This window comes from Phodopus roborovskii, unplaced genomic scaffold (genome assembly GCF_943737965.1).
Source record: "Phodopus roborovskii unplaced genomic scaffold, PHOROB, whole genome shotgun sequence".
NCBI lineage: Eukaryota > Metazoa > Chordata > Mammalia > Rodentia > Cricetidae > Phodopus > Phodopus roborovskii.
Genome location: NW_026126511.1, coordinates 17,739,598 through 17,754,553, shown reverse-complemented (window position 1 = coordinate 17,754,553; position 14,956 = coordinate 17,739,598). Strand labels below are relative to the sequence as shown.

The following is a 14,956-nucleotide window of genomic DNA, read 5'->3' as shown; positions in this document are numbered from 1 at the left end:
AGAAATTACATGTCACCCAAGCAGGCTTGTGGTCGAGTGTGGACAGGAAAACTGCCCCCAGGTTCTCTTGATGGACAAAGCCAAGGGGATATATAACATATATGGTTATATACTCACAGAGACACAGTTTCATGCAGATAAGTCTAAATCCCCCTAGATTCCTCCCTCTTCCTCTTCACACTTCCCTTCTCTGCTAGATGCCATGAACATTAGCATATTTATACAGAAGGCCATCCTCTGACTGGGTCCATTCCCCCGTATGTGGACTACCATTCTCTTCACCCCACTGAGGCTACTACAGCCCCACTGGAAACCGCACCCTGCCCAGACTCTACCTCCACACAAAAGGCATCTCTCTGTGTGAATGCTTGCTCCTCCCCTCTGCCTCCCATACCCAACCAGACTTCTCTTCACAGGCTATACCCTCCTTCGCCACTCAGTATCCCCAGCCCAGGCACCCTCCTCTCCTGGCTGCTGCCTTCTGTAGGTTGGCTCTAGTACCATGCACACGAACATGGCAGCCCAGTCCTAAGACCTCATGACACAGAAAGAGGGAAATGAAGTTCACGGGAAACATTTTGCTAACATTTAAATGAAGTAGATAAATTTACTAAGTTGGATACAATTTTTTCTATTACTTCATACTACTTTTAACATTTTATATCAGCCTCTAATAACAGATACAATAAAGGCAAACTGTAGCTGGAAGCTTCTCTCCTGCCTGCCAGTCCCCAAATAACCACTCTGAGACTTAATTATAACTGTTTGGTCAATGGCTCAGGCATATTACTAGCTAGTTCTCAACAATTAAATTAACCCATTTCTACTCATCTGTGTATTGCCACAGCCACGTGGCTTACCGGTAATGCTCTGGCATCTTACTCCTCCTCCAGCTCCCTGGTGTCCCCCTGACTCTCTTCCTTTTCTCTGTATCTCTATTTGGATTTCCCCTCTAACTATATTCTGCCTGGCTATCGGCCAAATCAGCTTCTTTGAAAAAAAAAAAAAACATATTCACAGCATACAGGGAGCATCCCACATCAGTAGATATTTTTAAAACCCATTATGAAATAGAGAAATATCAAAAGTTCTTATAGAACTGCACATCTGGATGCCCTCCCTCACCCCCCGCCTGCCGCTGCCTTTCTACGCATACTTGCCTCTACTAAGATATTTCCATGGCTTGACTTCAGATACCAGAGGCTGGAGAACAAATGTAGACCTTTAGAAAGAAACTTGTTTATGATACTTTTTTTGTGACACAGTACAGTATGTAGCCCAAGCTGGCCACCAACTCCAATATTGCCTCTGCCTCTCAAGTGCAGTGTTAATGAAATTGAAGTTATCTTAACAGGTTCCTCACCGTCACCACTGGGAAGTCTTCAGTGAGATGATCATAAATAAAGCAGAAAACATAAGTGTTTACGCAAGACAGCCGAGTTCAGTCTTACCCTAGAGAAGATGTTTTCCAAGGAGGAAGTTAAGGATCTCTTCGCTTTGTTTTTCAGAATGTCAAGCTTGAACCGCCCACTACTTGTCGAATTTTCTGGGATTGTATTATTTGAAATAATCTAGGAAAGGGAAAGCAGCAAAGTTATAGTACAGACACACTGGAAGTTACATGAGGCTTTAAATGAGGGCTTAGGAGCAAGCCGTTAAAAAAAATGCAAGCGATCCTCAAAGAGAAGTAGTAATTTATGTTCCACACTGTGAACACAGAGGCTACAAGGAAAGGAATTTACTACTATAAGGAATGAAAAGGAGAGAACTAAAGCCTTCTCTCCATGCCTTTTCATGTCACTCACACATTCCCACTCCATCTACCAAAAGTTAAACTCGGGGTGACAATTTTTCAGCTGTTTTCAGTAGGCTACCACCATCCCTTTCCGTGTCTGGTATGTGTCCTACAGGGGACAATACGTTTCAAAGAACAGAGCACCCTGGAAACCAAGCTGCAGGTCAATGATGCTTCTGCTACACTCCATTTTCAAGGCTGGAGAGTGCGATCCTGAGGAGCACTGGTTGCTTCTGCAGAGAACCCAGGTTCATACACACACACACACACACACACAGACACAGACACGGACACACACATGGACACGGACACACACACACATGGACACACACACTCACACACACGGACACACTCACACACACATACATACACACACGGACACACACACTCACACACATGGACACACAAATACTCACACACACGGACACACACACACACACACGGACACACACAGACACACACAAAGACACACTCACACACACATACATACACACACACTCACACACACATACACACACTCACACACACAGAGACACACACGGACACACACACATGGACACACACACTCACGGACACACACAGACACACACAAGGACACACTCACACACACATACATACACACACACTCACACACACATACACACACTCACACACACAGAGACACACACGGACACACACACATGGACACACACACTCACACACACGGACACACACACAGACACACACACTTATACATATGGACATACACACACACTCACATGACACACACACTCACACATATGGACATACACACAGACACACACACACTCACACACACATACACACACTCACACACACATACACATACACCCACTCACACATACACACACTCATACACATGGACACACACACACATACACACTCACATGACACGCACACGCTCACACACATGATCATACACACACACACAGACACACACATATACACACATTCACACATACACACACAGACAGAAATACATGCAGGCAACACAATCATACACATAAAATAATAAATCTTTTTTTCTAAAGTCTCCATTTTTATTTGTATGTGGTCATGTACTTTTCAGATTTGTAAAGCTTCACCAACCACATGAATCAGTGAGGTGTCCACTGTTAGGTACTTTGCATATTTTACCCAGTTGCAGTCCTCTGGTGACATGGGAAAGGCAACCTAGGGGAACCCCTAAGTGGCTCCTCAAGCACTAGATAAATGTGGAAAATGTTGATGTAAGTGTTAAGAAGAGAGGCATCCGCGGTGTCTTAGGGGATCTCCCAGGCATGTTTAAAAGCATGCAAAGGTCAGGGAAATCGGAGACCAGAAGAGCAGTCGTCTCTGAAGGCTGCTGGTTTCAGAACCATGCAGGAGGCACCAAAGGGCCATTCCTGATCACCCCCAGCAGCTTTGGAGGGGAGGGAGAGATGGCTTGGCTGCATGCCTCACCACTCCAGATAGGTTCCTGGGAGGTCTGTGGGGAGAAAGAAGAGAGTCCTGCACACTCTCCTATGACCTACGCCCTCACGCACACTCAAAGTGAACAACACGCCTTAGAGACAGAAGCAACGGCTTTGGCTGAAGAGCCAGGCACAGTGATACAAGCCTCCAGTTTCACCACTGGGAAGCTGAAGCAGGATGATCCCGCATTTGGGGGAAGCCTGGGCTACATCTCAAGTATCTCAACATCAAAATATGTGCTGATGCAAAAAAATTGCAGTGAAATACAAAACCAGGATTCATATACATCCTTAAGAGCTACACATGTTCAAAGGGAAAAAAGTGTTACACATGTAAGGGACCTCTTTGATGCTGTTACAGTGGTAGCTTTTTTGTCGTGTGTGTGTTTTTGTTATCGTTGTGCAGCTGAGTAAGTTCAAAGCTAGGGGAGCAGACATGCCATTCTTCAGTTTACAATAGAAACAGGCATGCACACAGAAGACTGCTGTCCTTTTCACCATTCAGATAAAACAGGCATAGAGCTATGAACCAAAAAACATACATTAATGGAATTCTTAAAGTAGGTTGTCCCTGTTTCCATTCAGATTAAACAGGCATAGGACTGTGAAAAAAATAGACTAATGTAATTTTTAAGGTAGATACATTGTACATCGTGAATGTCTTTTTCCTTACCCAAAATACCAAATTATTTTACATTTTGAAACCATAATGATTTTATGTCAATGTGCCAGCCTCTGCTGAAATCTCCCATAAACTTCATAAAGGCTGAAATCTCTAAAGTATGATAGGTTTTCACCCTAAAAAGGAGGACAGTGCAAAGGAAAGCAATTTCTTCCACGTCTTGGTAGTATTTTGACTGTGTGTGTAGCTGAGTACACAGACAGATGAAAGCCAGCAGAGGTGGGCGCTCACCGACGGCCCCTCCCCGATGTGCACATGGGTCTTCTGCTTGGCTTCACAGAGCTGCCGCAGGTGCAGAATCACAAGTTCGTTCTCTTCCTGGTCACTGATGGGCTTCATTCTCTGTGGGACAGAGGAAGCAAGATCACAGGACAGAGCAACCTCTTTCCTCGTGCTGAAGGCTCGGTTAGGCTTACATGTCCAGGGGACGAGTGAAAATCTAGCTTCCCCATCCTGCTAACCCTGGGGATGGATCTCTTAGAGGCCATGGAGTGGAAACGAGAATTCAATGCCAGGACCCAGCGTTGTCCGTTATATTCATCTACGGGAACTGTGAAAAGTGTTACCTGAACTCGTTCAAAGATGTCAGCTTGCTCATTATCGGTCAGTGAAGAGAGATGTCGCTGGATGACCAGCTTGGCTCGTGGCGGGTAGAGACCTAAATAAAGGAAAAGATGCGGGAAGCATGAGAAGGAGGCTGGCTGCTGAGGTGACAGCCACGACACTTCACCCTCCCTGAGCTCGCTCAACTTCCATCTTCTCAAGAGGAGGGCCCCGGAGCATGAGACCTGATGGCAACCCATTCCACCTAAACCAACAGACCCCACAGTGGGCCAAGACAGAGAACATCTATGGAGAGTCCCAGATGCTGCCAAGCACAGCCAGCTTCCATTCACTAAACTCAGGAAATGACCACAATGAGAACTCGCATGGGAATGAACATGCCAGCCCAGAGCCTGTGTTAGACAGAAAGTGAAAAGGAAAGCCTTAACAAGCTAAGCGTCTAGCCGTCAGATCACAAATATGAACCGACGTTAATGACATTGAAATACAGAACTACCGGAACAGGGATAACCCCCTTTCCGGGGCTCCCATTCTCTAAGAACAAAACTTCATGTGGGGTAATTATTCCAGGAAAAGTCTTACTTCTCTGTATTGTGGTATTTATAAATCTTTCCAACTTTTTGTTTGCTGCTGTTGTTGAGACAGTCGCATTTTGTAGCCCAAGATAGCCTCAAGGTGTCCTCACCCCAGCACCCTCACTGCTGTGCAGGCCACCTTTCCAGATGTGCAGCGCTGTGCAGTGCACCCTCATCGCCAGATGTGCCAAACCATCAACTCCAGCAGACATCCTACACGCTTACACGAAATTTATATGAAGCGTTGTTCTTTAGTTACAGTTATAAGAATAAAAGCTGGGGAAGGGGGGAGGGGCGGTCCTGGGTGAGGGTCCCAAGTGAGTGGGGTCCCGAGGTAAAGGGACCACGTGGGAGAGCATAGCAGGTTCCATAGCAGGAGAGGGAGGGAATAACACGCCAGGCAGAGAGAGCTTAAACGCGGGTTTTTTTTAGAAAGGGGAGGGAGAAGGGAGACACAGAGGCACCGGGAACAGAAGAGGAGAGGGGGAGAGAGAGGGAAAAAAGAAGAGGCAGGTAGCTGGTGGCCAACCGAAAGCAGGGGAGAGAGCAAAATAGAGCGTAAATGGGCGGGGGGGGGGGTCTGACTTTTAAAGGGGTCCTTTACACCTGCCTGCAGATTAGTAGTCATGGAACCCTGGGCTGACCAGAGTACTGCCTGAGTGCATTTTACCAGGTGACAGGGGCAGGCCAGCGTAATGCCAAAGACATTAAATCTTTGGAGAAAATTTTTCCATGAGAATGTTTTTATTTTTAATTAAAAAAAAATAGTTAGATTCATAGTTACAATGATCAAGTGACCATCCATTCTAGCAAAGCAGGTTTCCACTGTGCATAGGTGACGTTTTAAGTATTGCCGCTATATTTCGATTATAAAGAAGCTACACATAGTACATAACAAACTTTTTAGACAAACTAGCAATTTTTAAAATAATTTGGTATTGAGAAAAGTGGATCCGAGGGTAAAGATGCTCGCTGGTGCTTTGAACCCCAGAAACCATGGGCAGAAAGTGAGAAGCCACTCCTCCAAGCTGTCATCGGGCATCCGCCTGTGTGCTATGGCACCTGAGGACCCACACACATACCCACACATAACAAACACATAAACAAATATGATTTTAAAACTAAAAACGGTAATTTTACCTTTTTTATTTGTAGAGCTTTGGCAGGATTGGGTACCAATCTGCATACCATTACTCCCAAGTAAGCAGTTACTGTTACATAAACTCTTGGGATGAGTAGGTCCAGAATGAGTAGGTCCAAGTTATTACTGATTGTTTTTAATTTTTTTTTTTTTTGCTTTGATATGATTTGATTTTCTTTTTTGTATCTGAATACAGTTTTCCCTCTTTCAGAAATAAAAACACTTTTCTCTTTTAATGCTTTTACTATTTGGTTTGTTTGCACTGAGGATCCAGTTGGAATATACTGTAAATAGATAATGGAAGAATTCTCTCTCCCTCTGTACAGTTAACTAATCTAACAGCACCACCTCCCTTCACCAGGCACACACACACACACACACACACACACACACACACACACACACACACGTTCCATTTTGTTAATGTTTCATATGTTTTAAAGTAATGATCATTCTGTAAAATCGCCCTTAGAAACTTTAAAACCTGAATGTTACATTAAAATAGTTTTAGATTGCGTAGTTGTGTGGATATTCAAAAGATCTAGAGTTTAGCACACACATATTTGGAGTCTATGGGATAAAAGTTACAACTAGAATCCGCAGTGAGTCGATTGGCCTCACTGTGAAGTTCGCCCTGTTTCACATGCCGGTCTTCTCCTCCAAACTGAAGTTTGGGGGGGAACAGTATGTGGCAAATATCTCTGCATCCCCAGCGCATCCTGCCTGGTCCACATTGCAACTCAGCACAAATTTAAAAAAAAAGAAAACTTGCTTCATGATTCCACCTTTGTTATCTCAGCTTTTCCAAAGACCCTGAAAAGCCAAGCAACGACCGTTACAAAGGAATGCATCACCAAGAGGGAAAAAAGGAACAACTGAACAGTCAGAGGTGAGTTTGCCTCTCTTTGATTATTCAGCGACTCTTTGCTCAGTTCCCACTGCGCACATACATAACTGGTCTTAAGAACTGTGGGAAATACAAGCCCTTTGCTTGAATTTGCCTTCAAAAGAAAGGGGAGAGAGACAGCAGGAAAGTCAAGCACACAGAAGCACACAGTGATAGCACAGTTGAGCAAGAGAAATGCCTTTGGGGTTCTTGCTCACAACGAAACAAAGAACCGTTCAGTGACAGTGGGGACTTCAGTGTGTCAAGATGCCAAAGCAAGCGCCTCTCGTGCCAAGGCCACATTCTACCATACCTTCGATCCTCTCACAGAGCTTATGCAAAGAGTGCATGGGGCAGGCCTCACACAGCTTGATCTGTGTCTTGGCGCTCTGCAATGCAGCGGCCGTGCTGAAAGCTTGCTTCAGAGTCAACATGATCTCATCCACCTACAGGAAGAAACAGGACTATAAACAGGTCTATAAAAGTCGGCTTTCACAGAAATACGCACACGCACACACACCCATCAGCAATGCCAGCCTTGACAGATGGCCGGATAAATAATAAAAAATAGAATTCTGATGACTAGCACACTGGCAGAGAGCAAACAGCAAGTCTTCAAGTCAGATCTTTCATCCATCTAATTAAAAGCTGGATGAAAAGACCCTTGCAGCCTGTGGCATAAAACACGGAGCTGTTACTCGAACTCTATTTTCAAGTCCCACGGGTGGCTACGCTACCACAGACAGCTTAATTAATAGATCAAGCCTTTGCGTAATTAAATGACTTATCAGATAAATGTGTCTTTGGAAGTTTCCTTGGATATATACGGGGAACAACAAATTAGAGTCAATGTTCAATTGTGTTAATAGGCACCCTTTTTCTTCAAGATGGCTGTTAGTGTATAAGCAAACAATACTTGTTTGAGGACAGTTCTGAGGGGAAACAATCTCAAGTTAAGTACCAGTGGGAAAATCGATGAGTACTGCTTAGCCTTGTTTCTACCCTGTCTGACTTATTACCATTGTATTTATAATCTGTGAGTCTAAATTGTGACACCTAAATGCTCAAGAACTGGCCGTCGCCACAGGGCCAGCAGCCCAGGATGGCCAGCCTTGCTCTAGCACTGGCCCAGCATTGACTATCCCCTTTGTTCCTTGGAAGCCAGGTAGCTCCTCCTCTCCCTCGGCCACCTTTTCTGTGACAAGGCTGCTAACGCAAGGGGAGATGTCCCCACACTGTAGGATTCCGGCAACATTCTAAACCATCAGGGAAGAGATCTAGCAGCTTCATCCCAACCCGGTCTGGTAAACAAAGCCACCGGTGGTACTTGGTGGGCTGTTTTTGCTGCACATTCCCTTTCCTCCTACAGCCTGGTTTAAGCTGAAGTTGTTCTGAAAGAATACTGATCCACTTCTGCATTTGAAGCAGAGAGGAGCCTGGAATACAAAGAAACTCTGCTAGCCTAGTGAAACCGAAAGGAGACCTCAAAACCCTAAGCAAGCAGCCATCGTTGTTGTGTTTCATTGGATGACCAACCTTAGAAAAACACAGGAATAATTTCACAGCACTCCATAAATAAAACTAAATTGTTCACAAATCACCACTTTATACTATGGTTAAAAAGAAAGAGCCCTCATTTTCACAACTAAAACTGTGCAATGCCTTTACAGGTTTATGTCATTTACTTAGTTTCCAGTCAAAGGTGAATTAATGGTTTATGCATATACTCCTTTATTTCTTTTTTCTAATTTATGTCAGACACTGACGGTGCTGGCAATGGATTTGGTAGTACATAGCATATATGTGTGTGTTATATATAATTTTTACATAAATATATAACATAAGTAAATACCTTACATATAATTAGCATGCTTATATGTGGTATTTGTTACATAAAAATTTTGCCTTGTGAAAGGAGTTCTGTGGAAGTATTGGATGTTTGTATTGTCTTCTCTTTTCTCTAAATGAAACAATAGGCCATTTCAATGGTTTCTGAAATGTGACCTCTAACCTCTCCTTACCACAAATACTACTGTAAACTCCAACTGTTCTACAAAATATTATGTTTTCTTTTCTAAAACTCACCACTTTTTCAGATCCCCTATAAATTCTATCACAAGGTTAATGCCCTAAAAGTTCAAGTTAGAGCATTATGAATACAATAAAAAAAAAATCACAGGTCATGTCAAAAGGGCAAAAGCAAAGGAATGGGCAGAAATGTCAGTCACACACAAAGAAAATTCTAGTATTCTTGGCAGTCACCACCTGGCACAGTTCCCATCTCACCAGACAGCATGAGGTCAGACAAAATACATTCATGCTAATAGGACACTCCATAGTGAAGATAGTATCTATAGGTATAATATGCCAAGTTTAATATTATATTAAAGTTTAGATGAAAATAACTGAAGACCATCTAGTCTTCTTTTGCTAGAAAACACCTCTAATTTTTCAAGGTATCCTGAATACCTTGAAATACTGGCATTTTAACAAGTGCTGCTAAAAGCCAGAGCTCACTTTAAGAAGGTAACCAGCTACATAATGGAGGGATCACGCTCATCCTGTGTTCCAATGCTCATACCAGTGTTCATATGCCTAGTCATGTTCCATCTGTCCTGGTCTGAGAACAAATGATATCAATACTGGTATTTTCAAATAAGAAACTTTTATAAATTAGTCACATTTCATGAATCATATGTCTCTCTTCCTTCCAATTTACAATGCAACCCCAAAATTTGAATCTGTCCCTTTACCCATTCTCTACATATTACTTGTTTCTTATATATTAAAGATTCCTTTTTACAAATACCATTCACATCAGATATGAGAGAAAGATAACTTCTAGAATATGAACCTCATTCTTCTGTCAATATGCCAATATTTCACTAGAAATATTACTCTTATTATCTCACTAAATCTTGAGTTCATATAAACTCTAGGTCAGAAATAGCATACTCATAGAATAATTTCTATGTGTGTTGAAGTTTAGAGGGGTTGTTTATTAGTGGCTGTGACTTTTCTTATAATCTTTAAATAAATTTGGAGTAAGTACTATGAAGAAATGATGTTTTCCATAAAATGTAAGCATTTGTGAAACAGTATTATCTGCCTCCCAAGAGGTAACGAGGGAGAAGGGGAAGAGTAGCATCTAAAGTTGTGCATAGCCCTGAAGGACCCACCCTAGAATGGCACAATTTACAATGGCACAATTTCATTACAGTTGTTACAAAGAAGCAAAAGAAAGTGGTAACTGTGTAGCCAGTACTCGGAGACTACAAGTCAGCATGTGTGGTCGGGAATATTCTGTTTTTTACAACCACCATGTCACTCATCAAGCTGCTGGGACTCTTATTACTGACTTGACTATTTTGTTCTGTTTTATTTGTCAGGGCTTGAGCTACCTTCTATTACACAGGAAGTGCACATTCTATTTCTCTTCTAACTTCCAGTTCTGGTACCACATAATGCATTTAAGAAGCTGACTGATAAAATTTGAACAGAGAGGGCTTAAAAGATCTTGTCTTCGATCTACTTTAAAAAGAATGAGGCCCAAGCTCAGCCCGGTAGTGCCTTATGGAACAGGAGGGCACACAGCCAGTGGGGTCTGCAGCTCTGGCCAGGGGATGGATGTAGAAAGGCCAGGTAACCCGCATCTTCTATCATCATTAGCAGTTTCCAAAACAACCAAAAACCAACTAGATGCTACAAATGAAATAAATCCTGTTATCAAGATTCCAATAAATGGGTCTTACCAAGTTCTTCCTCTTTGGGCAAGAGATATAATGAGCACATTTAATTGTGCCCTGGACTGTGACAGCCTCTGCCCTTATGAGCAATGTGATCAATCTGAGCATGGTGTGTGTGAGAGAGCAGTCACAGTCATCAGCTATCCACCACCGGGATCATCTAAGGACAACTCCCTCAAAGTTCACTCCTGGTTCCTAAATGGAATCAACTCAGCTAAGAGGGGACACCTGGACAGGTACATGTGGATATTCATTAAATAACATTAATTACCTAGAGGGGAAATGAAGCTCAAATGGAAATTTCTAGAATAACAAATTGCTAAGAACAGGCATTCATATTGCCTAGAGGAAAAAAACTAGAGACCCCAGAGGACAGGGATGAGAAAGCACCTATGAGTCAGTTCACTCAAATGTCTTCCGTATCTCGGTGTCCTCGTCAGGCACGTGGAGGTCAGAGTTAAATGTAACAAGCATCAGGAAGCAAGCATGCTGTGGCCTGAAATACTCATGTTCGGGAAATGGTGGTAGGAGGCTTATAAGTTTACAAAAACCGTGGTGGTGGGTTGGGGGTTCATTCAGCTCATTTGATAAAATGCCTACCTCACAAAACTGAGTTAAATCCCTAGAACCCATGTTAAATAAAATATCTGCTGTGGTAGCATGTGTTTACCATCCCATGCTGGAGAGCGTGACAGGAGAGTCCCTTGGGCTCCCTGGCCAGCCGGTCTAGTCTAAGTGGTGAGCACAAAGAAGACAAACATTGTTTCTTATGGTAACACCCAAGATCGTCCTCTGACCTCCATTCATGTAGGCACACGTGTACATGTGCACACACATAGATAAATGCAACCATCTGCACACACAAACATGCACACAGTTACATATTTAAGATTATAAAAGTTAATATTTTTCCATTGATGCATCTAATAATGGTGGTGTACACATCGGAATGTTTGTGTGACAGTAAATGAGAACCCTGTATGTGTGAAAGAACAGGGAAAAAAAAAAAAAAAAACTCTGAGATCAAAAAAAAAAAAAAAAAAAAAAAAAAAATCAACGTATTTCTTGGCGAGGTATATTTCCAAGCCTGCTTTACACAGTTCTTCTCAAATAGGAAGAAGAAAGGAAGGCTACGGGAAAGGGGACTTGAAAATTCCAAAGAAACAAAATAAATGGGGTGTTTTGAAAAATTAAAACCATAATTAAAAACTGGGGTGAGGGAAGGACAGTTCTTCACGCCTCCTGGTGGGAGTGTTGCCTAATTTGTGACCCCATAGCAATAAATAAGAGGTAAGTGCTTTTGTCACTGTCTTTAAGCAACAGGACACATAACAGCTTTTCTCTGTCATTAGTCTTCCCCACAAAAACAAAAAACCATGGTAACAGTAAAGTCCCTTAAAGCCAAGGACACACACTCCGTGCCGTGATGTGTGTCTGTGGCACTCGACGTCTGTGCATCCTTCAAGGGTAAAAACATCTCTCTAGACGCCCTCGTCTCTCCTCACCGAGTCCTGAGTTCCAATAAGATGGGTGGATCCACTCAAGAAGCACCAGCAACAACAGCTCCACTTACCAGAGATTGATTGGCACACTGGAACACGTAACAGATGTACTGGCTCAGCCCCGGCTCTAGGGACTCCCGACAGATAAAGCCAAAGTGATCAACATGCTTTATCCCCTAGATGGCAGAAAAAAAAAAAAAAACACAACATAAACGGTGTGTATGGGAATGTTCCTTGGTAGAGACCAACATGATTTCTACACTTCCCTAACCCCACCAATTTCTCTGTCATGGCATTGTGCCATAAGACACGATGTCATGTGACAGAGGACATAACCCTCACAGGATGTCCTGTTGATGCAGCAGATAAAGAGGACATCCACTCATACCCCTTGGTTTTTTTATTAAAAACAAACAAAATAAGGCGTTGCTAGTATGGTTCATTATTTCTTATTATGCAAACATGTTGTTAGCCTGTAGTGAGTTTTCAATGTATTCTCATAGCACAGTAGTCAGTCTATGTGGAAGCTAAGAATCTCAGAAAAAGTACAAGTGACAATCATCAAATCAACTACCCAACGGTTCCATAAAGTTCGTATGGAAATTGCTGGAACATTTGTCAATTTATAGATATTCGAGGAACCAATTAAGAAAGGTTAATATTATTGTTCACTCGTTTGTTAATTATTGCAAGTGCCAATTATCTGCATTTACAAATCTTTGTGCTTTCTGTATCCAAGTTAAAGGATTTCAGCTGTGTTTACTTTAATTAGAAATCCAGGCTGGCAGTTGTGTAGCTTGATCTTCTTGTGAGACTCCTATCAGTCAGAGCAAGGGCTGCCTCTGACTCCTTTGCTGGCTTTTGAGACCCTATTGGTCACGCTGGATGGCCTTGCTCTGCCTTAACACATGATGAGGTGCTTAGTTTTTCTGCAACTTGATTGGCCATGTTTTCTTGATATCCATGGGAGGCATGCACTTTTCTGAATAGAGGTGGAGGAAGACGGTGGGAGAGATGACTCAGCCGTTAAAGACTAGGCTCACAACCAAAAATATAAGACGTGGATGAAGACTGGATGGGGGCGACGCAGAGGGGAGGTGGGGGAGGGGCGGGGAGGAGAGGAGGGAGGGGAACCATGGTCTGAATGCAAAATAAATAAATTGAACTTGAAATTTGAAAATTAAATTTATATGTAAAAAATTCAATCGGAGGTGGGGGGTGATGGGATGGCTCAGCAGTGACTGCCCTGGAAAAGGAGTTCAATCCCCGGGGCCTGCACAAAGGTGGGAGAAGACAACCAGTTCCACAGAGTGACCCTCTGACCTCTATACATGTACTATAGTATGCACACGCGCACACACACGCACACACACGCACGCACACACACGCACGCACGCGCACGCGCACACACGCACACATGCACACACGCACACACACGCACACACGCGTGCACACACACGCACATGCACGCACACACGTACACACACTCACGCACACACGTGCGCACACATGCACGCACACACGCACGCACACATGCACACACACGCACACATGCACACACACGCACACATGCACACGCACACGCACGCACGCACTAATAATAGTAAATAAATATGTTTTCAAAATAATTTTCAACTGTAAAAGAATTGAGTCTGGATACGCACAGCAGTAAATAATCGGCACAGCTTGTTTCAACAACCAGCACAGCGATTTGAAACCTAGGTTGACAGAAAATATGACGTGTGCCTGACCGGTCACCTCAGTGCAAATGAAAAGAAGAGTCTCTGGGGTGAGATTTGCACTGGGCATTTTCTCAGCTACTGAGCGGCGAATGAGGTGCTGCGCCTGCGGAGTGGCTGGCTGCTGCTATCTCTGGGGCTCTGTTTCTGTTTTTACAACACAGAGTGAATTCTAGGACAGGCTCCAAAGCTACAGAGAACCCCTACCTCGGCAAACAAAACACCAAAAACAATAGCAACAACAAAAATAGTGTAACATCACCTGCTGTGAGGAAGGTGTGGAAGCTAGAACTGAAACAGGGCTGTGATGGGCTCCAAGAGTGTTTCAATCCCTAGCGGCCCTGTGCTTTCTTGTTATAATACACTCAGTCTACCCAGTGGGCATGCCGAAAGCAATCTACCCTGTCTTGGTTTTGTTTTTTAAGTGATTGTGGGGGGAAGCAAATGGGAGAGAGGCTGAGAGTCTTGTAAAATAAGCTCCATCTGCACAAGTCTGGTAAAAGAGCTTTTGTCACCGGCTTGGGACTAAGTGGGGGACCTCACGTGCCTCATTAGCTCAGTGGGCCTTCAGATGTGGACAATGCTGCCAGGAAAACAAAACAAAACAAGACCAAAAACCCTCCCTGACTACCGTGAGGACCAGAAAACAGTGACACCACTTTCCTTCTAAAGACGGAACCCTTGGAGGTGTAAGGTACTCAAAAGCAGGCCAGTTACTGAGCACGGCCACCTTGTGTCTCCTGGGAGGCAGTTGTGGGAGTGGAAGGGGGTGAATGGCTGTGGGGGGGGGGAGCCATCCCACCAGGCCCCCTCTGGATGCTGCCTGATTGTTTCCATGACATCAGAGCTTGTCC

The 14,956-nt window shown here is 43.5% G+C and overlaps 1 protein-coding gene across 1 annotated transcript in view; it reads right to left on the bottom strand.

Annotated features, from left to right (window-relative positions):
* Positions 1–14,956, bottom strand: part of Tbc1d4 (TBC1 domain family member 4) — a 148,862-nt gene that overhangs the window by 41,495 nt on the left and 92,411 nt on the right. Inside the window, exons 4-8 of the mRNA XM_051195286.1 lie at positions 12,435–12,539; positions 7,429–7,561; positions 4,516–4,607; positions 4,181–4,291; positions 1,452–1,571 (exon numbers count right to left, since the gene is read on the bottom strand). Of these exons, the coding sequence (XP_051051243.1) occupies positions 1,452–1,571; positions 4,181–4,291; positions 4,516–4,607; positions 7,429–7,561; positions 12,435–12,539 (561 nt within the window). The remainder of the gene's footprint in view (positions 1–1,451; positions 1,572–4,180; positions 4,292–4,515; positions 4,608–7,428; positions 7,562–12,434; positions 12,540–14,956) is intronic.